The following is a 24,641-nucleotide window of genomic DNA, read 5'->3' as shown; positions in this document are numbered from 1 at the left end:
GCTGGAAGTCTCATAATATTATATTATATTTTTGTTATGGATATTGATTTTCTAATTAAGAAAATATATTCTGTTATTTGTACATAATTAGTAAACTTTTTACATTAAATATTTAAAGTTATGCACAATAATATTTTTTTTTTCATTTTTAGTAATAAAATATAAATACACTTTTGTGTAAGCAACTATTAAATTCTACATTCAAAATGAACTTTTAATCGAACTAATCTAGTAGGTTTTTATTACAAACCACTGATTTTTACAAAATTTTTTGGAATATTTTTATATTTTTTTTAAATAGACATAATGAGATTTTCTAAATTGATTCAACATGTGAATGTATTTCGGTGTGGAGTAAATTCTGGTAGAATAGCTGGCAGGTGGTGCAGTGCATTTACTGAGTGCACCAAACCTGGTGAACAGGAAGATGAGAAAGACCAACAGAACGTTGGACAGGATGCTACTGCTGATGGGTACAAGGTAAAATATTTATTTAAAACAATACCCTCAATTTTGTGTAGGCAAAATATTTTATGCTTAGAGATTTGCATGCAAGTCAGCTGATTATTACCACAGCCCAGAAGTGGCAGGGTAAGTTCCTTACAAAAAAGAGAAAATAAATAATATAATAAAATAGAAAAGCTTTGACCAACATCTTTCGCTTAACTGCTGGATCAAGGGTCGGATTAAGTCTAGATAAGGTTATTCTTGACATGGCGCGTATCGTGAGGAGGCGTAGGTACTGGAGCCCTGAACAGTGGTTGCTTGGGCACTCGAATGTCCCACAGCAGTGGGTTGAATTTTTTTTATAAATTTTTAATAGTGTTTTGTATCAATTTTTGTATTTTATTCATTATATGATTATTGTAAAAAAATTAAAAAGAACAAATAAATAAATAAGTGAAAAATAAATAGAATAATTAATAGAAATAGGCTCAGAGTGCCTAGTAGGACTTTTCAAAGTTTTCATACTCTGACGATCGCGTCGCGAATTTCTTAGGAATTGGAAACAGGACTATCTAGTGGCACTACTGCACAACTGTTTCAATTCCTTACAAATTCTCGTTAACGTTGACGCCATTGTCACGGTTGAAAACATTGAAAATTCCCATTAGGCACTCGTCTGGTCTGGCGTTAGGTTGTTAGACCCGAGCTGGGAATTGAACCCAGGACCTCTGTTTAGAATCGCACTATAATAGTAGTCTGTACCCCTATACTCCATGACTCAGTTAATGTATTTTCAGAAAGGTGTCGTGCTTGGCGTGTACGAGTCGCGCGGCAAGCTGCAGCTGTCGCCCGCCGCGCTGGAGGTCGACCAGCGGAGCGGCGGGAAACTGAGCAGACATCTCAACCAGTAACACTCACTTTACACTGTTTATCCCTGCAGGATATAACATAACATGCCTCAAAGACATATATCTCATGAAGACAAAATAACATAGACCACTAGCGCCGAACCCGAAATATAGCCCTCTCATTTTTTATTTAGATCCATAAAAACATGAAAACCATATAGGTATAATAATACATAATAACATTTCTAAAGTAAAATTGTTTTTTTTTTCGTTTGTTTTTTAAGTTCTTTAAGGAAGAGGGGATTTCTGATTTGGAGTGTGGTATAACAATGCTCCAATATGCTTAATGTTTGACTCGACAACAACGACCACTAACACATGTCTACCACTATTCACTCTGAGGCGCAGGGATCTATCACCGTCAACTTTCCAATTCCGGGCTATTACTGAAAATTTCTTGGAAGTAATAAAGCTCTTCATCTACTTTATTAAACCCAGGACCTAACAGTCTGAAGCTGCATAGGCTAAACACTAGACCAGCGACTCAAAGTAATAGGATTTGTGAGGTGTGGGGTACGGCACAGAGGAAAGTGACAGAGGAGGAGGGTGCATCTTTATTCTGTGTGAGGCAAACTTGCTGCCTCACAATGAATAAAGATGATTCCATAGCTCAGAAATGGGAGAGTGCACTGGATAGGGTACAAGAATGACCAGAAACAACTTGTAGGGTTACAAGAGAGCGGCCCGAGAAACGCGCTAAGAAGAAGTATCGGGGTTATCCCAAATTCGGCCATCGTGACCATGAGTTGGCGGGGATATGAGGTCGTTCCCCGCACTCTAGTGACATGCAAGCAATGATTTAGTAATGTGATGTATTTTTGTAAAGGTGTATCGAGAGTTTCTGTTTTTAGTTACATCCCATATGCAATAACTGGACTGTTAATGTTTCCAGGATGGAAGGAAAGTTGACGTTGGGCAAGGCGCTGGTGGTGACGGACGTGGCGGAGTACGGCGCGGCGGCGCTGGCAGCGCTCGGCCCGCCCGAGCCCGGCTACAACACGCTGGAGCACCTGGACGAGACCAGGGTATGTGTGGCTGTTGCTTCCAGCTGGTGTACATCTGTACAACAGTGCAATTGGTGAATCTCTGGTGGTAGCGGTACGATGCTGTGTCATATTTCTAGCGAGCACGCATCCTAGGACGGTCTATTATTGATCTAGCGGACGCCCGGGACTTCGTCCGCCCTTAGACCTCTTTAATCCAGCCTTTACAGTATTATCGCTATAAATGGAGTAACTTCTCCCGTTTTCCCAACATTTCCCTTCACTGCTCTGCTCCTATTGATCGTAGCGTGTTGAAAAGTATACTATAACCTGCCCAGGAGTATGAAGAATAATTGTACCAAGTTTCGTTAAAATCCGTCGAGTAGTCTCTACCACGCGATGGACCCGGCACCCGCACGCTGAATCCATGGAATGCTAAGATATTCGTCTCTCATGTTTCTATAACGAACGTACAGAAAGACAGACAAAAATGTTACTGATTGCATTTTTGGCATCAGTAATCACTAATCACAAATCACCCCCTGATAGTTATTTTGGAAATATATTTCATGTACAGAATTGACTTCTCTACAGATTTATTATTAGTAGGAGATAAGTTAGCACGAGTTGGGTCATAAGAATGAAGGACAGGAATGAAGGATGCAGAGAAACAACTTGTGTCAAGAAGATGACTCGGAAATATTCCGAAGCATGTATGGCGCTGCTCTGACGAGCTTTCCGTTACTTGGCATATGTACTCTAGAGCGTTATAGCGCCGTGGGTCGTCTTCTGTCTCATCACCCAGGACTACAAATATGAATGTCCGTGTCAGGAGAACGTGCGCGTGATGGTGGGCGCGGGCGTGAGCGCGCTGGTCGAGCGCGGCGCCGCACACATCGCGGTGGACGGCGCCGCAGCCGTCGACGCTGCTGCTGAGGCCGCCGAACTCGCTGCTTGGAGGTAGCGTCTCATTTTATTTGTACTAGTTAAGATTATGCGACACCACTCAGGAGCAGTCAACTATCTGTACATCTGTATCTGTACATGTAATGGATAATAATCTTCATTTTATCAGCTCTGGTAAAATGTAGTACAGATAGTTGACTCGGCACTTGTACGATGAATCCATGGAATCTTAAGATATTCGTCTCTCTTGAAAAAAAAAGTATAAAACGTCACTTTTAGGTTTGAGGAGTTCAAGTCAAGCGAGGGTCGTTCGCCCCCTCCTCAACTGTCGCAGTACGGGGACACGGACGCTGCCGGCTGGGGCCGCGGGTCGGTGCTCGGGCGCGCGCAGAACTGGGCGCGCTACCTGTCCGACATGCCCGCCAACAAGATGACGCCCGTCGACCTCGCGCAGGTGCGTCCGGACATCACTCATGGACACGGACGCTGCCGGCTGGGGCCGCGGGTCGGTGCTCGGGCGCGCGCAGAACTGGGCGCGCTATCTGTCCGACATGCCCGCCAACAAGATGACGCCCGTCGACCTCGCGCAGGTGCGTCCGGACATCACTCATGGACACGGATGCTGCCGGCTGGGGCCGCGGGTCGGTGCTCGGGCGCGCGCAGAACTGGGCGCGCTACCTGTCCGACATGCCCGCCAACAAGATGACGCCCGTCGACCTCGCGCAGGTGCGTCCGGACATCACTCATGGACACGGACGCTGCCGGCTGGGGCCGCGGGTCGGTGCTCGGGCGCGCGCAGAACTGGGCGCGCTACCTGTCCGACATGCCCGCCAACAAGATGACGCCCGTCGACCTCGCGCAGGTGCGTCCGGACATCATTCATGGACACGGACGCTGCCGGCTGGGGCCGCGGGTCGGTGCTCGGGCGCGCGCAGAACTGGGCGCGCTACCTGTCCGACATGCCCGCCAACAAGATGACGCCCGTCGACCTCGCGCAGGTGCGTCCGGACATCACTCATGGACACGGACGCTGCCGGCTGGGGCCGCGGGTCGGTGCTCGGGCGCGCGCAGAACTGGGCGCGCTACCTGTCCGACATGCCCGCATTAAATATCACAAACACGTTGACAACAGCATCTGAAAATACAAGAACATTGGCCCTCATTAACCTCACGTCCCAAACTCCTGATTTTCACCTACCCTAGTTCGCAATCAAAAAAAAATGTTATTCTGCCAATAAAGTTATTTCTGTAAGACAAGAAATTTATGGGCTAAAATTGCTGGCCCCTAAAATCTGCCGCTCTAGGCTCCAGTTTACTTAGCCTGCTGGTGAATTCGCAACTGCTGTCGGCAGCACTCTGCACCGCCCGGTGTCCGCAGGCGGCGCTGGACGTGCTGTGTCCGCTGGGCGTGCGCGTGTCGGCGTTCGAGCGGCGCTGGATCGAGGCGCAGCGCATGGAGGCGTTCCTGGCCGTGGCGCGCGGCTCGTGCGAGCAGCCGCTGTTCCTGCAGTGCGAGTACACGCCCGCGCCCGCCGCGCCGCCCGTGCTGCTCGCCGCCAAGGGCATCACCTTCGACAGGTGCACTACACGCACATCATCGTCATCATCATCATCATCATCATGTCGCCGCTGTTCGTGCAGTGCGAGTACACGCCCGCGCCCGCCGCGCCGCCCGTGCTGCTCGCCGCCAAGGGCATCACCTTCAACAGGTGCACTACACGCACATCATCGTCATCATCATCATCATCATCATGTCGCCGCTGTTCCTGCAGTGCGAGTACACGCCCGCGCCCGCCGCGCCGCCCGTGCTGCTCGCCGCCAAGGGCATCACCTTCAACAGGTGCACTACACGCACATCATCGTCATCATCATCATCATCATCATGTCGCCGCTGTTCCTGCAGTGCGAGTACACGCCCGCGCCCGCCGCGCCGCCCGTGCTGCTCGCCGCCAAGGGCATCACCTTCGACAGGTGCACTACACGCACATCATCGTCATCATCATCATCATCATCATGTCGCCGCTGTTCGTGCAGTGCGAGTACACGCCCGCGCCCGCCGCGCCGCCCGTGCTGCTCGCCGCCAAGGGCATCACCTTCGACAGGTGCACTACACGCACATCATCGTCATCATCATCATCATCATCATGTCGTCGCTGTTCTTGCAGTGCGAGTACATGTCTAATCCTAAATGATAACATTTATGATCTATTTTAAGCAATTTCATTCCATTGGCTCACGGGCAGGATTCGGTTGATGCCATCTGTCTCGAACTATGTTGGTAGACACATCAAATGAATCGCAGAGAGCCACTCACTGAAGGGGATCGCCAAAAAGTTTACTTTCTAGTACGGGGTCACTATTTCAATATCTCGGGACTCCAACTAACTTTCTTTCTTTTGCGATTGTGATTGCGCGATATTGAGGCTAGGGTTCCGTGTAATAAAACTAAGCAGCGAAGGTGTATTTCTCTCTTATTGGAATTGTGTTTATGTTAAATATGTTTTAGTCTTGAGACAGAAGTAATCTAACATTGAATAATAAATTAAATCTTGACGATTCTTCTGTGAAATCAATGTGTGTCTTCTGTGAATTGTCTACTAACCTCAGTTGGTATAGTGACGTCGCTGCTTTTACTCTCGCCTTAAAATTATAGGTGACAGGAAAGTGGAAACACAGATGGGTATTCCACTGTTTGGATTTGATGGAAGAAATAGAAAGGCTTGGCAGCTTAGTTCTTAACACTCTGGATGTTGCGCGCGGGCCGGGGGGCGGGTAGCGATGAATGAAAAACCCACGACTGATGCACGTCACTTCCCCGCACGCACGATTTCACTCCCACGCAGTCTTTCTTCTGTCGCCAGCATATCATGGGAGTGTTATCAACAATTTGCCAGATTATAGTCGTACTCGTCAATCGAAGCAGTGCGTACAACAGCTCCGTCTGTTGCAGCGGCGGCCTGTGCCTGAAGAGCCCGGAGCTGATGCAGGAGACGCGCGGCAGCATGGCTGGCGCGGCTGTCGCGCTGGCCACGCTGCGGGCGCTGGCGGAGCTCAAGGTAACCTCTGTAGCATTGGCAGCATGTTCTCAACTAGCGAACGTCTGAAACTTCGTCCACCTTTAGACCTCCTTAATTCGGCGCTGTCGCATAATCTGATTTTTGTGGACGATAACAAACTATAAACTACCTTTTTGCCAAATATCATCTTTGTACGTTGTTTGTTATTATGACGTTTAACTGCCACACTCGCAAGTTTCTTAATGTGTTTAGAAAGGCTGAAATGGCTTTTGCTGTTGGTATAGCGCTAATTCATCATAACGAGACGGAAGTAACGTTAATAATAGTTAATAGATATAAAACTTAAGGATTGTTGTAATCTGTCTTATCTATACTTATAATAAATCTGTAGAGAGGTCAATTCTGTACATGAAATATATTTTCAAAATAACTATCAGGGGGTGATTAGTGATCGATACTGATGCCAAAAATGCAATCAGTAAAATTTTTGTCTGTCTGTCTGTATGTTCTTTATAGAAACAAAAACTACTGGACGGAATTTAACGAAACTTGATACAATTATTCTCCATACTCCTGGGCAGGTTATAGTATACTTTTCATTACGCTACGATCAATAGGAGCAGAGCAGTGAAGAGATATGTTGAGAAAACGGGAGATGTTACTCGATTGTTTAAGCTTCCGTCGCGTATACAGCCTTAATGGTTAAAGCTACATGGAAATCATGTATGACGGAAATATTTTCCTTAAAATTATCTATAAAAACACAACAGCATATATATGTCTATCTTTTATGGTTGACTCACAATAACACGTGTAACTCCCGATAGCTTAGCAGTTCGAAGCTTTCTAATTATATTTATCTACTCTTATGTTTATAACACTCATCACTCATCCCTAACTAAAAAAGTTAACATTATTACCTATTCAATAAAAAAAGAATCATAAAAATCGGCAAAGAAACACCAAAGTTATACAAGAAATACACTAAGCCATCGCGCGTGAATACTAATTCATGCTATATGGATTATTTTTGTGTAACGGTTGCCGCGCTCGATGCGACTCGCGGGGGGGGAGGGGGAATAAATAAAGAAGTGCAGCCTTAATGAGTACCTAGGGTAGGGTATGGGTAGGGTTGGGATAGGGTAGGGTAGATGTAGGGTAGAATAGGGGTAGTTGAAAGTTTACAACGACTTTCACGCGGACGAAGTCGCGGGCGTCCGCTAGTATACAATAAAGTTTGACTTCTTCTTGTTAGTCCGTCCGCTTGCCAAGCGGACGAGGACTAAGCTGACTTAGCTGACTATGCTATAGCTAACTCATCGTACAATGCGGCAGGTGCTCGCTGCTCTCGGTTGACATACTCTCACGTCTAGCGCTCTCCTCAGTCGTCGTATCGTATCTCGCGTGATTTATGTAATCGGTAAATGTGGTATGTAAGAATATATGAAATCCCAGGTACCCATAAACGTGTGCTGCGTGATCCCGCTGTGCGAGAACATGGTCAGCGGGCAGTGTATGAAGGTGGGCGACGTGGTACGCGCGCTCAACGGACTCTCGCTGCAGGTGCGTGACAGACAGACAAACATTGGTGTATATGTACATCCAGAATGCACATGTAACAGGTTTACTATCCCTGAACAATTTCTAGTGAAAATGTTCCGGGGTAGTAAACCTGAAAACTGTTTCATCACCATTATTATCAGCCGATGCTGAGACCTATTTTATGGACTTCCAAACACCACCACCAGCTTGCAACAGATTCCTGCATGTGGTGGGTCCACCTAGTGGGCCGATGACCAATATTTCTGTTTCAAATCACTGTTCCATCCTCTTGTTACCCGATATTCATCGGCTTTTTGAATTATGTGCCACTTCAGCTTTGCGACTTGTTGAGCTATGTCGGTGACTTAAGGTCGTAGCTCATTAGAACCACCAGGGACCCGACCCGCATTGCCTTGACTCGAGTGGTTAGTATCCTACTCCGTATCATCACCGAATCGCCTCGCTCGCGAGGTGTTCACGCGCTGACTGCGAGTGGACCACTCGATCATAGCTCGCTGACACACCTAGTGCCAAACGCTAGGTACGACTAGGTACTCGGAAATTCGTTGACCACGCGAGGTTCACTGGTGACAACGCGACGTCTAACCGTGACCGCGACGTTCATCTGTCGACTACAAGTGAACGCTAAGCGGCGAGGCGGCGCGTTTGCATTCCGGGAGGCTCTAATGAGCTACGACTTTTAAATTGTAATGTGGTTGCATTTCTCATTACTGATTCCATCGCTTCATCACCCGCAGAGTGACTCAGCTTTCCAAAATACCTAAAGCTACCAAGAAAATATAAATATAAGGTAATAATCCCCTGTAACAGATAGAGGACACGGACATGGAGGGGCGGCTGGCGCTGGCCGACGCGCTGGTGTACGGCCAGATGCAGTACAAGCCGTCGCTCGTCGTCGACGTGGCCACGCTCACTCGTAAGTAATGCGCTTACGCGTATTGTATCACCCGTGCGTATTGTATCACCCGTGCGTATTGTAACACCCGTGCGTATTGTATCATCCGTGCGTATTGTATCACCCGTACGTAATGTATCACTTTTGCGTAGTTTATGACACATGCGTTTTGTGTAACCCGTTCGTAATTTTCATTGTGTATTTTTTAATTTTAAAAATATAATATAGCTTATATAGCTCTAATATTAAGGGGTTATAATCAAATCACTGTCACTTTATTTATCATACTCGTTTCTAGCAGCTCCTAATTTGGAGGACTGGTCGTTTTACTAATATTCTTGATAAAAGTGAAAATAATGAAACTTTTGGTATGCAGGCGGCGTGTTGTTGGCGACGGGCGGCGGCGCGTTCGGCTGCTTCTCTAACTCGGAGCGCGCCTGGGCGGCCATGAGAGACGCGGGCGCCGCTACGGGCGACCGGCCCTGGCGCTTCCCGCTATGGGACTACTACCAGCGCCAGATAGACAGTGAGTTCAGTGCCGGCTCTTCTCAGCTGGTCCTGCCTTTTGGACCCGTGGTAGAGTGTCTACACAGTCCAAATTGATTGCTTAAATATATTTTTAGCATAGATCTATAATGGCCTGTACCTACTCTTAAAACTATGTTGTTTAAGTAACTAAGTACTTGCTAGGTAACTAAGCCTACTTCGAATAAACGAATTATGAGTGAAACACTGATACTCATCTATACCAATATTTATAATAATTATTATTCTGTGGTATAGGGTTAATCTCTGGATCTACTGAGCCGATTTTGAAAATTGTTTTACCATTACAACGCCACGTTGTTTATGATTGGCATATGTTATATTTTATCCCCATATTCTCATGGAAATGTGAACTACACGGGTTAAATATCGGAGCGTTGGCTAGTTTAAATAAAAAAATATATTGTGGATATCTACAGGAAGAAATTTTTTTTAGTGCGGATATTTTTATATTTTGTACATAAACAAAATTTAATGATCACGTATTTTTTCTTTTTTTTTTAACTAAAAAATAACAAAATTATCGTTAGCTAAAGTTATTTACTTTTGAACAGAATTTTAGGGTCACCCTATTGTGCGTTTATTTTATTTTCGTTTGATACCTAAAGGACGTCACCAGATCACTTTTAAGCTGAATATATCTTGTTTAGTAATAATATGTACATTATTTTGTTATTTTAGAGACATAAATTAAAAAAAAAATACATTAAATGTATCGAACTGTTTGAAGATTTATATTCTATTAATGATACAGAACCACGAAAAAAAATATCCGCACTAAAGACCGAATCATCCTGTATAAGTGATTATTGTTTTTTCTTGCAGACGACTGCGCAGTAGACTTGAGGAACAAGGGGTCGGGGATGGCCACGTCGTGCATCGGCGCTGCTTTTTTAAAGGTATGTTATCAGTCACTCTTGCTATAACTATACGTGATTGTCATAGACGTCGCGACACAGCCGTACGCACAGTGCGTATTGCATGCCCCGTGCATTGTGTAAGACAAGTGCGTATTTTATCACCCATGTGTATCATGTCACCCGTGCGTATTGTATCATCCATGCATACTTACAAATGACGATTTGACTATAAATGACGGGACACGTCCATTTTGTTATGCATCGGTAGGCACAAATAGCTAAGACTTTCGTGTCTGCCACATACAGATAGAGCGAAAGCCTGTGATTGCTAGACCTCTGCGTTCATGATACATAGAAGAGCCAAGGTCATAGCTTTGGAAACTCTTTGCTGGATCCCGTTATTTATATCTTTAATGTTGTTACCTATCCATCCACTATATTGCTTGCCAAGCGAAGTGTTGGCGATGTTATTTCACTTATGTATGGCCATTTGTTTGGCTAGATAAAAATTATTACTAGGTATCATAAGACACGTCATGGTGTTCCAGAACTTCATCTGCGGTGACTGGCTGCACGTGGACATGACGGGCGTGGGGCGCGTGACGCGCGCGGGCCCGGCGCCCTACCTCGCGCCGCGCCGCATGTCGGGCCGCCCCACGCGCACGCTCGTCGCGCTGCTGGCCGCCGCCGCCGACGCCGGCACTGCCGACGGCGCTGACACTGCCGACGCGCCGACACCGTCGCCTCAGCCGACGTGACGTCCCGACACTGCCGACAGCGTCGCCACAGTCAACGTGACGGGTTCAGTTGTGGCTCAGACCAATTGCCTTTTATTGGACTTATATCGCACTCAAATTCACCAACATTTTCAATAGGTTTTGAGGGGGGTGAGGTAAATTTACATATTGAAAATATTTAACACCAATAATTATATCCTGTGTCCTATACACATAACTATAGGTATATGTGTTTTAAATCATAATACACACACGTGTAATTTGAACACAATGAAACATCGATTCTATAGACGCAGTTTATATGAACACCTGTCAAAGCACATCGACGACCTCTGTGGCGCAGTGGTATGCGTGGTGGATTTACAAGACTGAGGTCCTGGGTTCGATCCCCGGCTGGACCGATTGAGGTTTTCTTAATATGTCCAGGTCTAGCTGGTGGGAGGCCTCGGCCGTGGTTAGTTACCACCCTAACGACCAAGACGTACCGCCAAGCGATTTAGAGTTCGGGTACGATGTGTAGAAACCGATAGGGGTGTGGATTTTAATCGTCCTCCTAAATAAATTAGCCCGCTTCCATCTTAGATTGCATCATGACTTATCATCAGGTGAGTCAAGGGCCAACTTGTAAAGAATGCAAAAAATTCAATTTTTGACAGAGGGGTAATGTTTAGCGAGACAAGTCCTATAAAGTTACTATTCTATTTCGAGTCCAAGTTACTAGACTATTCGCAGTCTATAAGCCCTGTTTCGACTACCTTAGTATTTTAGTCGAGTACGAACGGTTTTGGGGGGTAAATCAAAAAATCGATCGTACTAGACTAAAATACTAAGTAGTCTGAACTAGGCATAACTGCCAATTTGTTTTCACTACCCACATCCCTAAGCGCGCTGCGCTGCAGACAGTACACTTGACCGTGTGTGGCTGGCGTTATGTGCTTATTTAAATTCCGCTCGATTGCTTGTAGACGCCAAATGTTTACCAGTATACTCGCCAACGAACGTGTAGATTCGAAAATCGGACTGAAGATGCCCAACAAAATATGTTTTGTATTTTGTCATACAAAAAATAATCACTACATTCTTTACGTAACGTTGTAGAAAATATCAAACTGGATTGATTATTATTATCTCCCGAAAGACAACCAAGCTAAGAAAGGTAAGAATTGCCCTTAGAATGTAGAAAACACCAGAAACCACGTCCAGCCGTCATTATAAAGTACGCAGTGTGTCCAAAAATTGCTTATTGTGTCTAATCGCTTGTTCGTGAAATTACACCAAGAAAGAGTAATTTTAACAGCTTCATTCTTATGCTCCATCACACCTTCTGGAGTTTTCTGTATTCTGAGGATTTGCCATTTGTCCACGCAGGTACTTAGATTACAGAAAATCCAGATCTGAAACTCTAGCCTGTCTCTGGACTAAATTTTTTTTTATGTAATGCCAATGTCATGTGATAGCTATTTTAGATTTAACCTAACCTTGTTTATAAAAAACCTTTGCTTTTTTAAATTAAATTGTGCTATATGTATAGTTGATTATGTTCTATTTTATTGTAAAGTTGTTATTTAATAATAAAGATATACTTTTTTAAACCTGCTTTTCATTATTTCCAAGCTAAACTACATAGATGCATTTCTACTGAAGCAGTGATGTTTGGATATAAAATGTAAAATTATATGCAGGTACAATTCTGATTATACTTGTATGAATATCCGTGAGACTAGAGAATGTTTATGATACCTTCAAACCTTTTTTATTTTATGCTAGCTAGCTAAGCTAAGGTTCCAAAAAAAAAGTTACTTTACAGACACTTGCGTTTCCTTATTAATTATGTATGGGTACTAATACTAATCTCTTTCCTACAGCTTCGTGGTAATCAATTAAAAGTAAAAGAAAAAAGATTTGGCTAATTAAATTTTATAACAAAAATAATTTATTTTGAATTAACTTAAAATTAACACAAATAACTAGTATTTTATAGAAATAATAATGGTTATGCAAGATGCTAAGTGAGCCTCGCGGTTCAGCTTGCACTGTTGCTAGTTGCTTCGGGCAGTGGAGACAATATTGCAACATCTGAGATTTGTATTTTAAATAATTATATACAGGACACTTATTGTAACTAATTCTTGTAGGTAGGTGATAAAAAACTAAGTACTACAGATTTCAGATGTTATTGCTTACCTTCTATTTCAATGTTTTTTCACTACGTCATATGAACGAGCTAATGGCAGATCTCGGACGAAGTGACTAGTGAGATACTTTAGTGACTAAACAAACAAGTAAGCAAGGCAGGTTTTCCTGAGTAATGAATGTGATTATTCATATTTAAAATTAATTCGTTCATTATGAAACAGTATGTTTGCTTATACTCAGGTGGGAGTTAGTATAGCAAATCGGTTCTGTAGATACATTTATGGAAAGCAATTTCACAATAGGTAACATACCTATTTTTAACATTGCCGAAACAGTGAATTAATATTTAATAGGGAATAATTTAATATTTGATTTATTGTGCTCGAAAAAGACCAATCCAAGCGTCATAGATCTAACAGAATAACTCACAAACCGGAGCAACCACAGACGTCGACTGTGTATTCGCTTTTTTAAAATTGATTTCTGTTGAATCTGGGTATGTCGATTAGATCTTTAGTTTTCTGTGAACACCAGAAATAAATCAAATATTATCTATATATATATTTTTGGTGTTAATATCAACAATGTCAGTGTCACATCACCCCAAGTCACAGTGTGATGTCACTCAGTCGATAGCATGTGACAGGCAGACAGTTCTTTTCAAGTGGATGGATAGTAACAAATAAACAATGTGCTTCAATAAATAAGGCACAGTAATGAGTTTGAATAAATTTAATTTATAGATACAACTTAATTAATAATAAATTATTATCAAACATACAAATACAAGACAAGCACAATAACCAAGAGCCTAGTGACGCTAGCGCTACAGCGATACTTTACTGATACGAGACGTTACAGGAAGAGTGAAATAAAACACTGATGCTTATTGACCTAAAAATGAAGAAACATTTATTTTCAGTATGTCTTTTGTATAATTTAATAACAGAATGAATCAAATGGTAAGATAATAACACAGCGGAGCACTTCAACGACAATAGAAATATAATATTATTTATCAAGTAATTTACAGATACAATTAATTCATGCAGTACTCTAATTTATTCGTTACGAGTCAATCGAGTTGAAACATTCAATATTAATATTTTACAGCGCTGCTACTGCCACGGTATCTTATTTTTATAAGGATTTTTCAAATTTTTTTTAATGTCACGTACTTTATAAATATCTCATACTTGAAAAAAATTTACATTATCAGCAGTCCAAAGTGCTGCGCGGAAGGAGTCGCTCGCAGCCCCGTGCCCCGCGCAGCACTCGCCGGAACGGCACACTCTCACACTATCACCACAACGCGCAACACTTGACGTTTCGCCTTGCACCGCTACACGAAGATTTCTTCCTTACATAGTAAAATTAACGGAATACTTTAAAGTCTAAATAGTGAGAGGGCTCGACGCCCTCCCGAATAACTGATAAATGACGTAATTTATCGCAAACACTAGAGAAATGCAGGTCCAATACGATGGTAATATTGTGTGGCATGAAACAAAATGTATATTAAAATTCTCTGCTTTATACACACACACTAGCCGGCGGCTCACTTCGACGTCATCATGGTGACGAACTCTGAAACCAAAGAGACACAGCATTAGCGAACGGCCGCTGCGGACGAGCTCACGAACACAACAGAGATGCAACTATGAAACCTGTTAGATGTCGAAACCCGTTAGACACACATCGCTATGACGTAATATTGTGAAACGAAACAAAAAGTCGCGCCGAGCGCGCGCCGCGAGCCCGTGTGCCGAGCGGCGCGTGCTCGACGCCGTGAACGTATAAAGGAACCACAAGAAACGGTCGTGTACCTGTCATGCCACTACACAGGGATTGTGAAATACCACCCTCCGGATACATCGTCGACCTGTTAACGTTACGGTACGACACACACGCGACGGTACGGGTTCGCTCGTATGTTTGCTGCTCGTTCTACAAGTACATGAGACGCGACAAGCGGGGCGATATACCGGCGGCGCGCGGCGCCAGGTGGTATTTCTAAGAAAGATTCTATACAGACATTAGACACATGCACCGGGGGCCGCCCGCCACCGAAAAGCGCCGGCGAACGTTCGCTGACATCGACCGACACTATGGGGTATGGGGTCGTCCATCGATCTCGTGATAATACAATCTTCTTTTGAAATCACTTTCCCCATATCCAGTTACACGTGGTGAGGTTCAAGATTTTTAATAACTTGACATGCAACATTTTAAAATTCCAAACTAGTTCGAGTCACTCGATCAATGGACGATCACCAATGTCAGCGCTGTCAACGCTCGCGCCACTAGTTCGGTGGCGTCTCCGCCCCGAGAGTTAGAGAGGCACAACAGAGAGAGCCCAGAGTGCGGGAGGCGGGGGCTACCATGTCAGAGTGGAAACAACGAGTTAATAACGAGCAGCAAACCACAGCAGGTACCTAGGACGCGCGTCGTATCGGTTAGTACTCGCGAGCGATACGCGGCCGGCGTGGCGCTAGCGGCTGCCGTCGCCGCGCGCGAATATTATTTGCGCGAGCGCATGGAAGTCTGCAAGAAGAAACGCTCGGCTGCTCACACTGCTCCGGACGCTCCGCGCTTGAAGGAAAGCGAACTCGACAAAGCGTTCGACCGTGTGTCACATTGTTCATTCTATTTGATCAGTTTTGGACTTGCTGTCAGATCCAAAGATTTTTGAATCATTATGAAATTCCATTCCGTTCCCTCCAATGACAAATTAAGTGGGCAATTATTGTAACTTGCGTCATAAAGAATAAAAATTCTCTATTAAGTAGATAAGTTATTAGTGAATTGACGTAAAATTTAAATGAGATATTTACGAGTTTATGTAATTAATATGATGGATTTGTACTAAGCCCAGTGGCTTACTACATTTAGTTCAAAACCGATCAAATAAATTCAAGTCAAAATAGCCAATTATTATTTCAGCATCGCTTTCCTCCATTTTCCGTTGGCGATCGCGTTAAATTCAATTAATGTGTAGGAACCTTCACCCAGTCATTCAGTGCGATGCATTAGTGACAAAATATGGGAGTTCAGTAACTCGGGTCCAGGTTACAGGATACTTTACATGCATGCACTGGCCACAAGGAATCCCAAACACCACAGGAAACACATTATTGTTTCATTTAACCACTGATTGCAATATAGTCCATCAATATGTATAATGATAATACAAATAACAATGGCCCCAGTGTACCTTGTGGTACCCCAGAGCTGATCGCCATAAATGTTTGTAGTGTTTTGACCTATTTGAGGGTGGTATTTTATATATAGCATAGAAATACAATTATTACATGGGATTACAACATCGATTACATATGGACTAATGATTGTGATGCTTAACACATACCTAATTGATGCAACATGATTACGTCAATTATGTATAATTGATATATAATCATCGCCACGTTTGAAAGAAAATTACATTTAATGGACAGTAATGATACAATTGAAATTCTGAGATCTGATTTTTAAGACGTTATCCCACAGGGAAACTATCTTAAGTTTTCATTCTCCATAACCATTTACTTATACTTGTCAACAAATAATAATTGTTTTCCGGTTTATCAACAATTTCACGTAGTTATTCAATGTTAAACGAATTAGTTTCGCATACAATTAACAATGCTCGACGTCCACCACACATTAGAAATTGCTTGACTAAAATTCAATGTTGTAAAATTGTAAAAAGCCAAGGTTAACGTGGTTCAACAAACATTCATTTTGTTATCGACACTGCATCAGCTGGTAGCTCTCAAACTAAGCGAAAATAGAGGGTAGAATACAGATTCTAATTTCGAAATCCTCATTTCCTTTAAGTAAACTTGTGATGTTAAGTAGGTGGCTGAAGCGGTCTGAATCCCGATCTACAGATAATCACAAATTTGACGTTGGATTTTGCAAAATCATTTTAGATAATTACTTGAGCTGGTTAACATACTGTTTGTAAGGAAGGTACTGACTTGCATGCCTTACTGATGGAAACACTACGAATTATAATGTAACTCACGCATTGTGGTCGTGTTCAGTGGTTAGTAACCTGATTCTGTAACCAGACACTATAACCACAAATTTCCAGTATCCAGTAATAATATCGAGTGTTTTATTGAGTCCTCTAGACATCTCTATAACTGACACAGAGTGGAAACGCAAACATATTTCTAAATCTAATCAAGATCAATTTACTACATATTTTTTTTTTTAAATATGTTCTTTGAAATTAAAAAAGGAAGGGTTTTCCAAGCGGGTGTCTACTAGTATATCCTTATCATCATTGCCAACCGACGGACGTCCGCTGCTGGACACAGGCCACTTGTTAAGAGTACCAAATGGACAAATGCCAGAACTACTGTATCTCGACACACAATATAGGAAATGAAAATATTTACTATGCCATCCAGTATAACATGATGTTAGGATATCTATTCGTATCTTGATCTACTTTTCTTGCTGAATAGAACAAGTGTCTATTAAATACAATTACTTTCAATGTAAACAAGGTAAAGTGGTGTCGCCCACGATTGTTTGCTCCCATCTTACTATAATATGTAGATGTATTGGGCAGAGTTTGGCAAACTACCAATATAGCGGTTTTTGTGTTGTAAACTGAACCCTGACAAATGGTTACAAGCGTTGACCTCTGACCCAGTATTGTATGCGCGATTTGTGAATACAAAAAATATTTTTTGATGATATTGTTTGACAACACTTCTTACTATGTACTGGATAACTGTCTCATTTACCGTGTAACAAATGCTAATAATTATGAAACTACTATTTTGTAATTAACGTTAAAAAGTACAATTATAAAATGGAGATCGTATATTCGACATGTTTTACTTTTTTTAATGCAGAATATCTTATTTATTAATTTGTTTGTTTACACAATAAAGAAAATGTCACTTGATCCCATGATTATAACTGTAATAAAGATTTATTTATATTTAATTCAAGCTATTACAAATGTGTGGATTCGATGTCGGCAACGGAGCAATTGCTTTACTCTGAAGCTATAGCAGCAGCTCAAACAAAATGATATCCGCTATGGCTATGGAGAAAAGACAGCAGAGTCTAGCGCTGATATTGATACCTACAATTTTGTGCTTGCCCTTTTTGTTAAGACTTCCCGTGTTTTAACTATATGGAAAAAAAACACCTTAAAATATTGGTTTACCGATACGCTAGTCTGGTGTGAGGTTTCTAATCTTGTTTGAACAAGGTGAATCCGCAACTAAGTTGTGTTAAATATACCTGTCTCCCGGGACTGATTTCTGGTACTTTAGCCGTCGATGTCGGATCAGACGCCACAGCTTCACCCTTGCCGCTTACAGAAGAGACAGTAGCCAATGTATCACAACTCACCATCGTAATCGACCTGGCCGTCGTTGTCGATGTCGGATCACGTACCATAGCTTCACCCTTGCCGCTCACAGGAGAGACAGTAGCCAATGTATCACAACTCACCCTCGTAATAGACCTGGCCGTCGCCGTCGATGTCGGATCAGGCGCCACAGCTTCACCCTTGCCGCTTACAGAAGAGACAGTAGCCAATGTATCAACTCACCCTCGTAATTGACCTGGCCGTCGCCGTCGATGTCGGCCTCGCGGATCATCTCGTCGACCTCCTCGTCGGTGAGCTTCTCGCCGAGGTTGGTCATGACGTGGCGCAGCTCCGCGGCCGAGATGAACCCGTTGCCGTCCTTGTCGAACACGCGGAACGCCTCGCGGATCTCCTCCTCACTGTCCGTGTCCTTCATTTTGCGCGCCATCATCGTGAGGAATTCGGGGAAGTCTATCGTGCCGTTGCCTGGAATTGCAGACGAGATATTGTTTTACTAAAGTATAATGTACGTTACAATCTATAACATTATAGAGAACTCAAGGAATAAAGTCTTAGGTATGGTGTTGCGCTTCTATCTTAATTCTACTTAAGTGTACTTGAGAATCGAAAAAAACCATCGTAAATGGTGTCCATAATTAGTTTTAACCCTTAATACCCAGTTTGTTAAAGCCATTTTTCCAATTCCTTGCCAGCGAGGCAGGCCATAATCTAACATATTTCACTATAACATGGTTTTGTGCTCTCAGTGGAAAGCAAATTGCGGTTAGTAGAAGGCATACCGACCACCTACAAAAGCTCGACAAGCCGCATGTTGCATAAAACAGTTTCCGACGAAGCTCCCACAAAGAGATACCGACAGGTAGCGATCATAAATTGAAAAGCAAATAAATAAATTATCCACAGTCGACGGCATCACTGAGCGGTTAAAATAAACATTAAACGCCGTACAATTATCTGTGAAAGGTTAGAACGGAAGAGAGTCCCAGGTGCCGTGTGTATTATTATTATCGAGATTAATGAGCCTGATCAAAAGAAGCGCCAAATGTTTACAGTAGCGCCGCGAGCTATTTCGACGTAAGGCCGCGAACACACACCGCGTGAAGTGTCGACACTGTTTGCACACGTATTGTTTGTCAATTATTATTATAGGATTATTGTTGTGTGCGCTGATAGCGTGTCGATGACCTCATCGTGCCGAATATACTCGTATTATCTCAAGGGCAAAAAACTCGTGCTTTTTTTTTTTTAATAAATTACGTAAATCAAGTTCATAATCATGCACTAGCACAATTGGCTCATTATACCTACCTAGCTCACAACATGTAAAGAGACTGGTATATTCAAGGTTATAAATAGTAGGTACATTAGCTATTCACAGCATGCATTGCAATGTCACAGAAAGAAAATAATAAAATCTTATTAGAAGTCAATTTGAATAACTCTTATTTAACTGGATACTTTTAACATGTACCTACATATAATGGGGTAAGAGTAGGGCAGGGGTATGGTAGGGGTTGAGTAGAGTAGTGTAGAGTAGGGATAGGGAAGAAGTGCACACAAGTCAAAGCGAAGCTTGACCGGGTCCGCTAGTATAAATATAGTAGTATAAAGCAAGTTGAATTGTGATATACTGGAATTCACTTAAATCTCAAAGGGTATCGAAGTTTTTGATCATTGTGAAAGCAGCTCCTTACAACCATGTCAGGCATCAGGCGAGATCACAGTCAAGCGCTAATTTATAATTAAGTAAGAATTTTTTTTTATTTGAAATGTATAATGCAAAACTATAAACCTGCCCGTCACCACGCCTCGTAATGTAACACAAGTCAGCGCGATGCACCTCAGTTACACAACTTGTTTACAGCGCTGTCTCTCACACGAGCGATGTCGGCAGAACAAAGGATCATGCAGATTTACACAGTAATGTTAAACGATGACGTTTTAATACGAATCGCCGTAAACGTTCCCTAAATTATATTATGACGAATAAAAATAACTCTCGTAAGCCGCTTTGCACTGAATGTTGCGGTAAATGACTCGGTCGGGTGCTCATAATTCATTATCGCTGAAAATCTCAATTCTATAGCGATTGCTGACGGCTCAAATCCTGAAGCAATGAACTCATCAAAATGTCTACACTCAAGTAATTCTCGTTTCGCCATTGAAATTCGAATGTGCAAATCAAAGATTGATGTTGTAAATGTTGAAGCTTCTTATATTTTCAAGTTACCACAAATTGCCCGTTGTTAGCTATTCACCCCATCAAAGAAAAGGCAAAGACGTATTTCCAAGTGATTTAGTATATCGGTACGATTATGTTACAAGCCGGGACTGAGTAGAATATTCTGATCCCCTTATTCCAACTAAATGCAACTACCAATCTAAAATTACATCGTCATTTAACATCACTTTAGATCGTATTCAAATGCAGACTTGTAGAATTATCCTTAAACGTTGTCAAGATAAAATACATTTTAGATGTCTTGAGCAGTGAGGTAGCTCTAAATATCCCCCTATAAGGAAGCCTTGCCTTATAGGGTGGGCCGTTCTAGTAAGCTGATAATGATGCGTGTAACCCATCAAACAAGAAAAACAAAACACTATGTAAATTTGCCACTTTACCATTAATTTTGCAAGAGTTTCCGCAAGCTCTCTAATATCTACATTTCCTGGTGAAGCAATTGCATAAGATAAAACCGATGATATTGTAACCCCTCTTAAGGGTACCCGTGTCCCAAATAGTCCGCCAACAAACGGGCAGACACATCGTCTCGTCAATCGACAACGAAAAGGGTGAACGTTCCGGCGCGTTGCAAAAATAAGTGCGAGTTAAGTTTGGAGCTGCTAATTTTGGGCTAACCTTTCCGTCGCGCATCGCAGGTTATATTTACGCAGCGGGCAGAGCTGTCGGGAATGCAGGCCGCCCCGACGATACTAGGACACATCTGGACCGATGACGTCATTACATCGTCCTGGGCTTGTCAAAAATGTATACAATGCCCGAGAGATACTCGTTAACATAATAATTATGTCAAGGTTTATGTTTTAAGACTTCAGTACGTACATAATGGTTTTGTAGGATCACATGACGTGATGGTTTAATCCTAGGTCGCCTTTTGAAGGACATTCTACATAAAACAAGAACATCATGAAAACATAAATAAAAATTTATGAAGGAGCCAGTGAAAATATTAAAACAATTCACGTAGGAGCGTGAGATGACACACTTTTAGCGTTCATAAGATGCGGTACATCTGACTATCGCAGGCAGTCGTTCTGTGCGCGAGTACATAACAGAAGGTATCAAGCCAGTGGACCGAGACGCGATCAAAAACGATCGCATAAACTGAACGTCTTATTATTTTGCGACATAAATAGTCGAATTGGCGACTTCCTTTTGTATCGCGAATCGCAATGAATTGCGATCGACCTCCGTATTAGCGTAACGAGCTCTTCTAACAGTGATCGGTAGCAATTTGCGGAGAATCGTCCGCGGCGGGTGGGCAGCCATTGTTCGTCACAACAATAGGCCGCTTCACCTTGAGAGGGGCCACCGCCCGATTACTTTTTGCTGTTTACTCTCGACATAATAATATCACAATTTATTATAATGCAAATTAAGCGTCTCATTATGTTATAATTCTGGATTGACAAGTAGGATGAGGTATCCTAAAAACATGTATAAAGTAGGTATATTTTGGAGGAGTACTATCGTTTCGGTCGGTCATTCGGTCATGAGATTATAAATTTTCTAAAACTTATCTATTTTTTAAAAACTTATCTAACACGCCTAAAGAAGATATTAGGCACTTCAGGAACGCTATCAATAAAAAAATACAGCAAAAATCTCCCTTTTGCTGATGAAACAACTTATAAACAATATTTAAAATTTTGGACTGAAATTAAAAGCAACATAAATGATTTTGGTTGGCCAAATATCACAGGGCGTTTCAAACTGTCCGCTGCAAAGCGCAGGGTCAGCGGGCATGCGGTCCACTGCAGCTGCGACCTCAGAGGTCATTTCACAACTAGGATTTCAGCTCAACATTACAAATTCCAACGCTGAGAATATAACTTTTCAAAGCAATTACTATTCATTTTAAATAGATCGCTATACGAGTATTTTCGAACAGTACCTACTAGAAAAGTACTAGGTCAACAGTGATCGTACACGCTCAGAAAGCCGATGCTACTGAATAGAGCCATAGACTATTAATATCAACTCTAAAAGTTCTACACGTCCAGAATATAGCTTTTCAATGTTCTAATTTACATGTTCTACCCATCTACATAGTATGACTTAAGTTGTAGTCTTAGTCTAGTCTTAGTAATGTCGTATGTCTTATGGACAATATTACTCTGTTTATATTGTCCATAAGACATACGACATTATAAATTATTTGCCGTGTGTGGATTTGAAAAGCTTGACAAATCCAATAAAAATAAATCAAGTGTCCATTTACGATGTCGATAAAATCATCCTCCACATCGAAAAGGTCGTGGAACTAATAACGAAATCTAGTTTCCCGTAAACATACGAGTAGTTCGGAGCTCATAGCAAGAGCAACGGGCGGCTACCGGGGCGACGATGTACCCATTCGTCTCGCCATAAATCACCACACTCGATGGGTAAACAAAAAATTCTCTTTGGACTGATTTATTGGATAACGCCGGGCGGGGATAGAGACAACGCACTTCGTATCTCATCCCATTTTCGTTGCATGATTTAGTGTAACGAGAGCTCTAGTAAGGTTCGAACGGACAAAGCTCACCTGGAGGAAGATACTCGCCATGCCATTAGAGTTGCCGGTGAAAGCACATCCACAAACTGGTGGCTACAGGCAGTCACGGCTGTGACTCTCAGCTCGATGGGCACATGACAAACCATAGTAAGACGTTTGTTGGCGTTATATGGCAGGCGTCCATAGATCCGCATCGTACGTATCGCATCAAACGGATTTTTAACCGACTTCAAAAATCAAAATCAAATGAGATCCGTACGATTCGGATCAGTGGACGCCTGGCTGACGTTTTCAACTTTATATCAGGAGGTTATTGTTGATTGCTTTTTCTGTTAACTATAAGAAATTAATGTATGACACATAATATGTATGACACTCATATTTCGAAGATTTTTATGAGCTTACTAAAACATATATCTACAAGAAACTAGAGACATCTCACATAGCAATAGAGAACGGAGGAGCATGCAAAAAATAAAACCTTTAACGTAACCATCACAAAACTAAAGCGTGGATCAAACTTTACATGACCTTTAGGCGTCGATTCCCTTAAACCGTAAGATCTGTTTACGCTTACTAACATCCCTCGCATAACTTTTACGTAATATGCAAATACTGAATGAACGTGGTATAAATAGTGAACGGCTAGCCATCATTGTGTCGTAACCTTGTCGAACGCGTAACACAACTTGCAAAAATCCAAATATACGGCAGCAATTACTCATAGCGCCGTAGGAAACCTTGGCGAGTAATAAGATTAATTTGTATGCCGCTACAGTGTCGAGTGGCGCCGCACAAGAAGCCTTAGCGCGCGAGGACGCACAGTGATGGCGTCAGCACACTGTATCACTGTGCCTACTGCGGCCCTCTCACTACATTAACGAGAGCCTGTAATACTCACACATACCTCATTTATCAGCCCACGCTCCTCAACCAACCAATGAGATTAAACAAAATCTCCACTCCTCTTCAGTGGACAGGGACTTGCGAGCTAGTTAAAAAATTCATATAAAGCATAGCGGGGAAATGAGGCTGGGAATCACGTCTGCAACTCGGATTCGCATTACTTTCTAACTCTTCCCGGTGGGCAAACACAGTACGCAACTGAGCTCCGCATTAGTCCGTTTCTCCGCTCCGCTGCCTCGCTCCACTTTGGTGGATCAGGCAGCCTAAGTCATCATCAATAACAACCCATATTTGGCACACTGTTGAGCAAGAGCCTTCTCTCTCACAATTAGAGGGGTTTGGCTTATAATCTACCCCGCTGGCCCAATGAGGATTGGCTGGCCCAAGCATCTCAATGAAATAGAATTAAGAAAATGTTCAGGGTTCTTCACGATGTTTTTCCTTCACCGTTTGTGACACGTGATAATTAATTTTAAAAATGCACAATTAAAAGAGATTTAGAAAATTTGCCTTGCTCTCCAAATTTTATTAAGGAACGGCTCTACTGATACATTGATATCTTCAGATTTAGTTCATTTTAACTTGGCACTTTCAAAGAATAATCTTTGCAGGTAGTTTCTACGAATGATTTTGCAT

General features: G+C 42.5%; 2 protein-coding genes across 2 annotated transcripts in view; one reads left to right on the top strand and one right to left on the bottom strand.

The window, feature by feature from the left end:
* The first annotated feature begins 20 nt into the window (after positions 1-20).
* LOC112044124 (cytosol aminopeptidase-like) lies at positions 21-12,776 on the top strand. Its single transcript, XM_052884905.1, has 12 exons — positions 21-480; positions 1,245-1,354; positions 2,248-2,380; positions 3,171-3,298; positions 3,524-3,698; positions 4,623-4,822; positions 6,195-6,300; positions 7,717-7,824; positions 8,635-8,740; positions 9,096-9,245; positions 10,091-10,164; positions 10,674-12,776. Exons 1-12 carry the CDS (start codon positions 307-309, stop codon positions 10,881-10,883), a joined length of 1,674 nt encoding a protein of 557 aa, XP_052740865.1. The 5' UTR covers positions 21-306; the 3' UTR covers positions 10,884-12,776.
* A 1,107-nt stretch (positions 12,777-13,883) lies between these two features.
* The window catches only part of LOC112044150 (calmodulin), a 36,037-nt gene continuing 25,279 nt past the window's right edge, over positions 13,884-24,641 (bottom strand). The window contains exons 3-4 of the mRNA XM_024079893.2: positions 18,580-18,822; positions 13,884-14,585 (exon numbers count right to left, since the gene is read on the bottom strand). Coding sequence (XP_023935661.1) covers positions 14,557-14,585; positions 18,580-18,822 — 272 coding nt within the window. The 3' untranslated portion in view covers positions 13,884-14,556. The remainder of the gene's footprint in view (positions 14,586-18,579; positions 18,823-24,641) is intronic.

Source organism: Bicyclus anynana, chromosome 13 (genome assembly GCF_947172395.1).
Source record: "Bicyclus anynana chromosome 13, ilBicAnyn1.1, whole genome shotgun sequence".
In the NCBI taxonomy this organism is placed as follows: Eukaryota; Metazoa; Arthropoda; class Insecta; order Lepidoptera; family Nymphalidae; genus Bicyclus; species Bicyclus anynana.
Note: the sequence above shows the minus strand (reverse complement) of the source record. Positions and strands in the feature narration are given on the sequence as shown.

Coding starts and splice junctions, on each gene's coding strand:
- LOC112044124 (XM_052884905.1), top strand. CDS start 307: ATGAGATTTTCTAAATTGATTCAACATGTGAATGTATTTCGGTGTGGA. Junction 4,823..6,194: donor AAGGGCATCACCTTCGACAG/GTGCACTACACG, acceptor CGTCTGTTGCAG/CGGCGGCCTGTGCCTGAAGA. Junction 10,165..10,673: donor TCGGCGCTGCTTTTTTAAAG/GTATGTTATCAG, acceptor ATGGTGTTCCAG/AACTTCATCTGCGGTGACTG.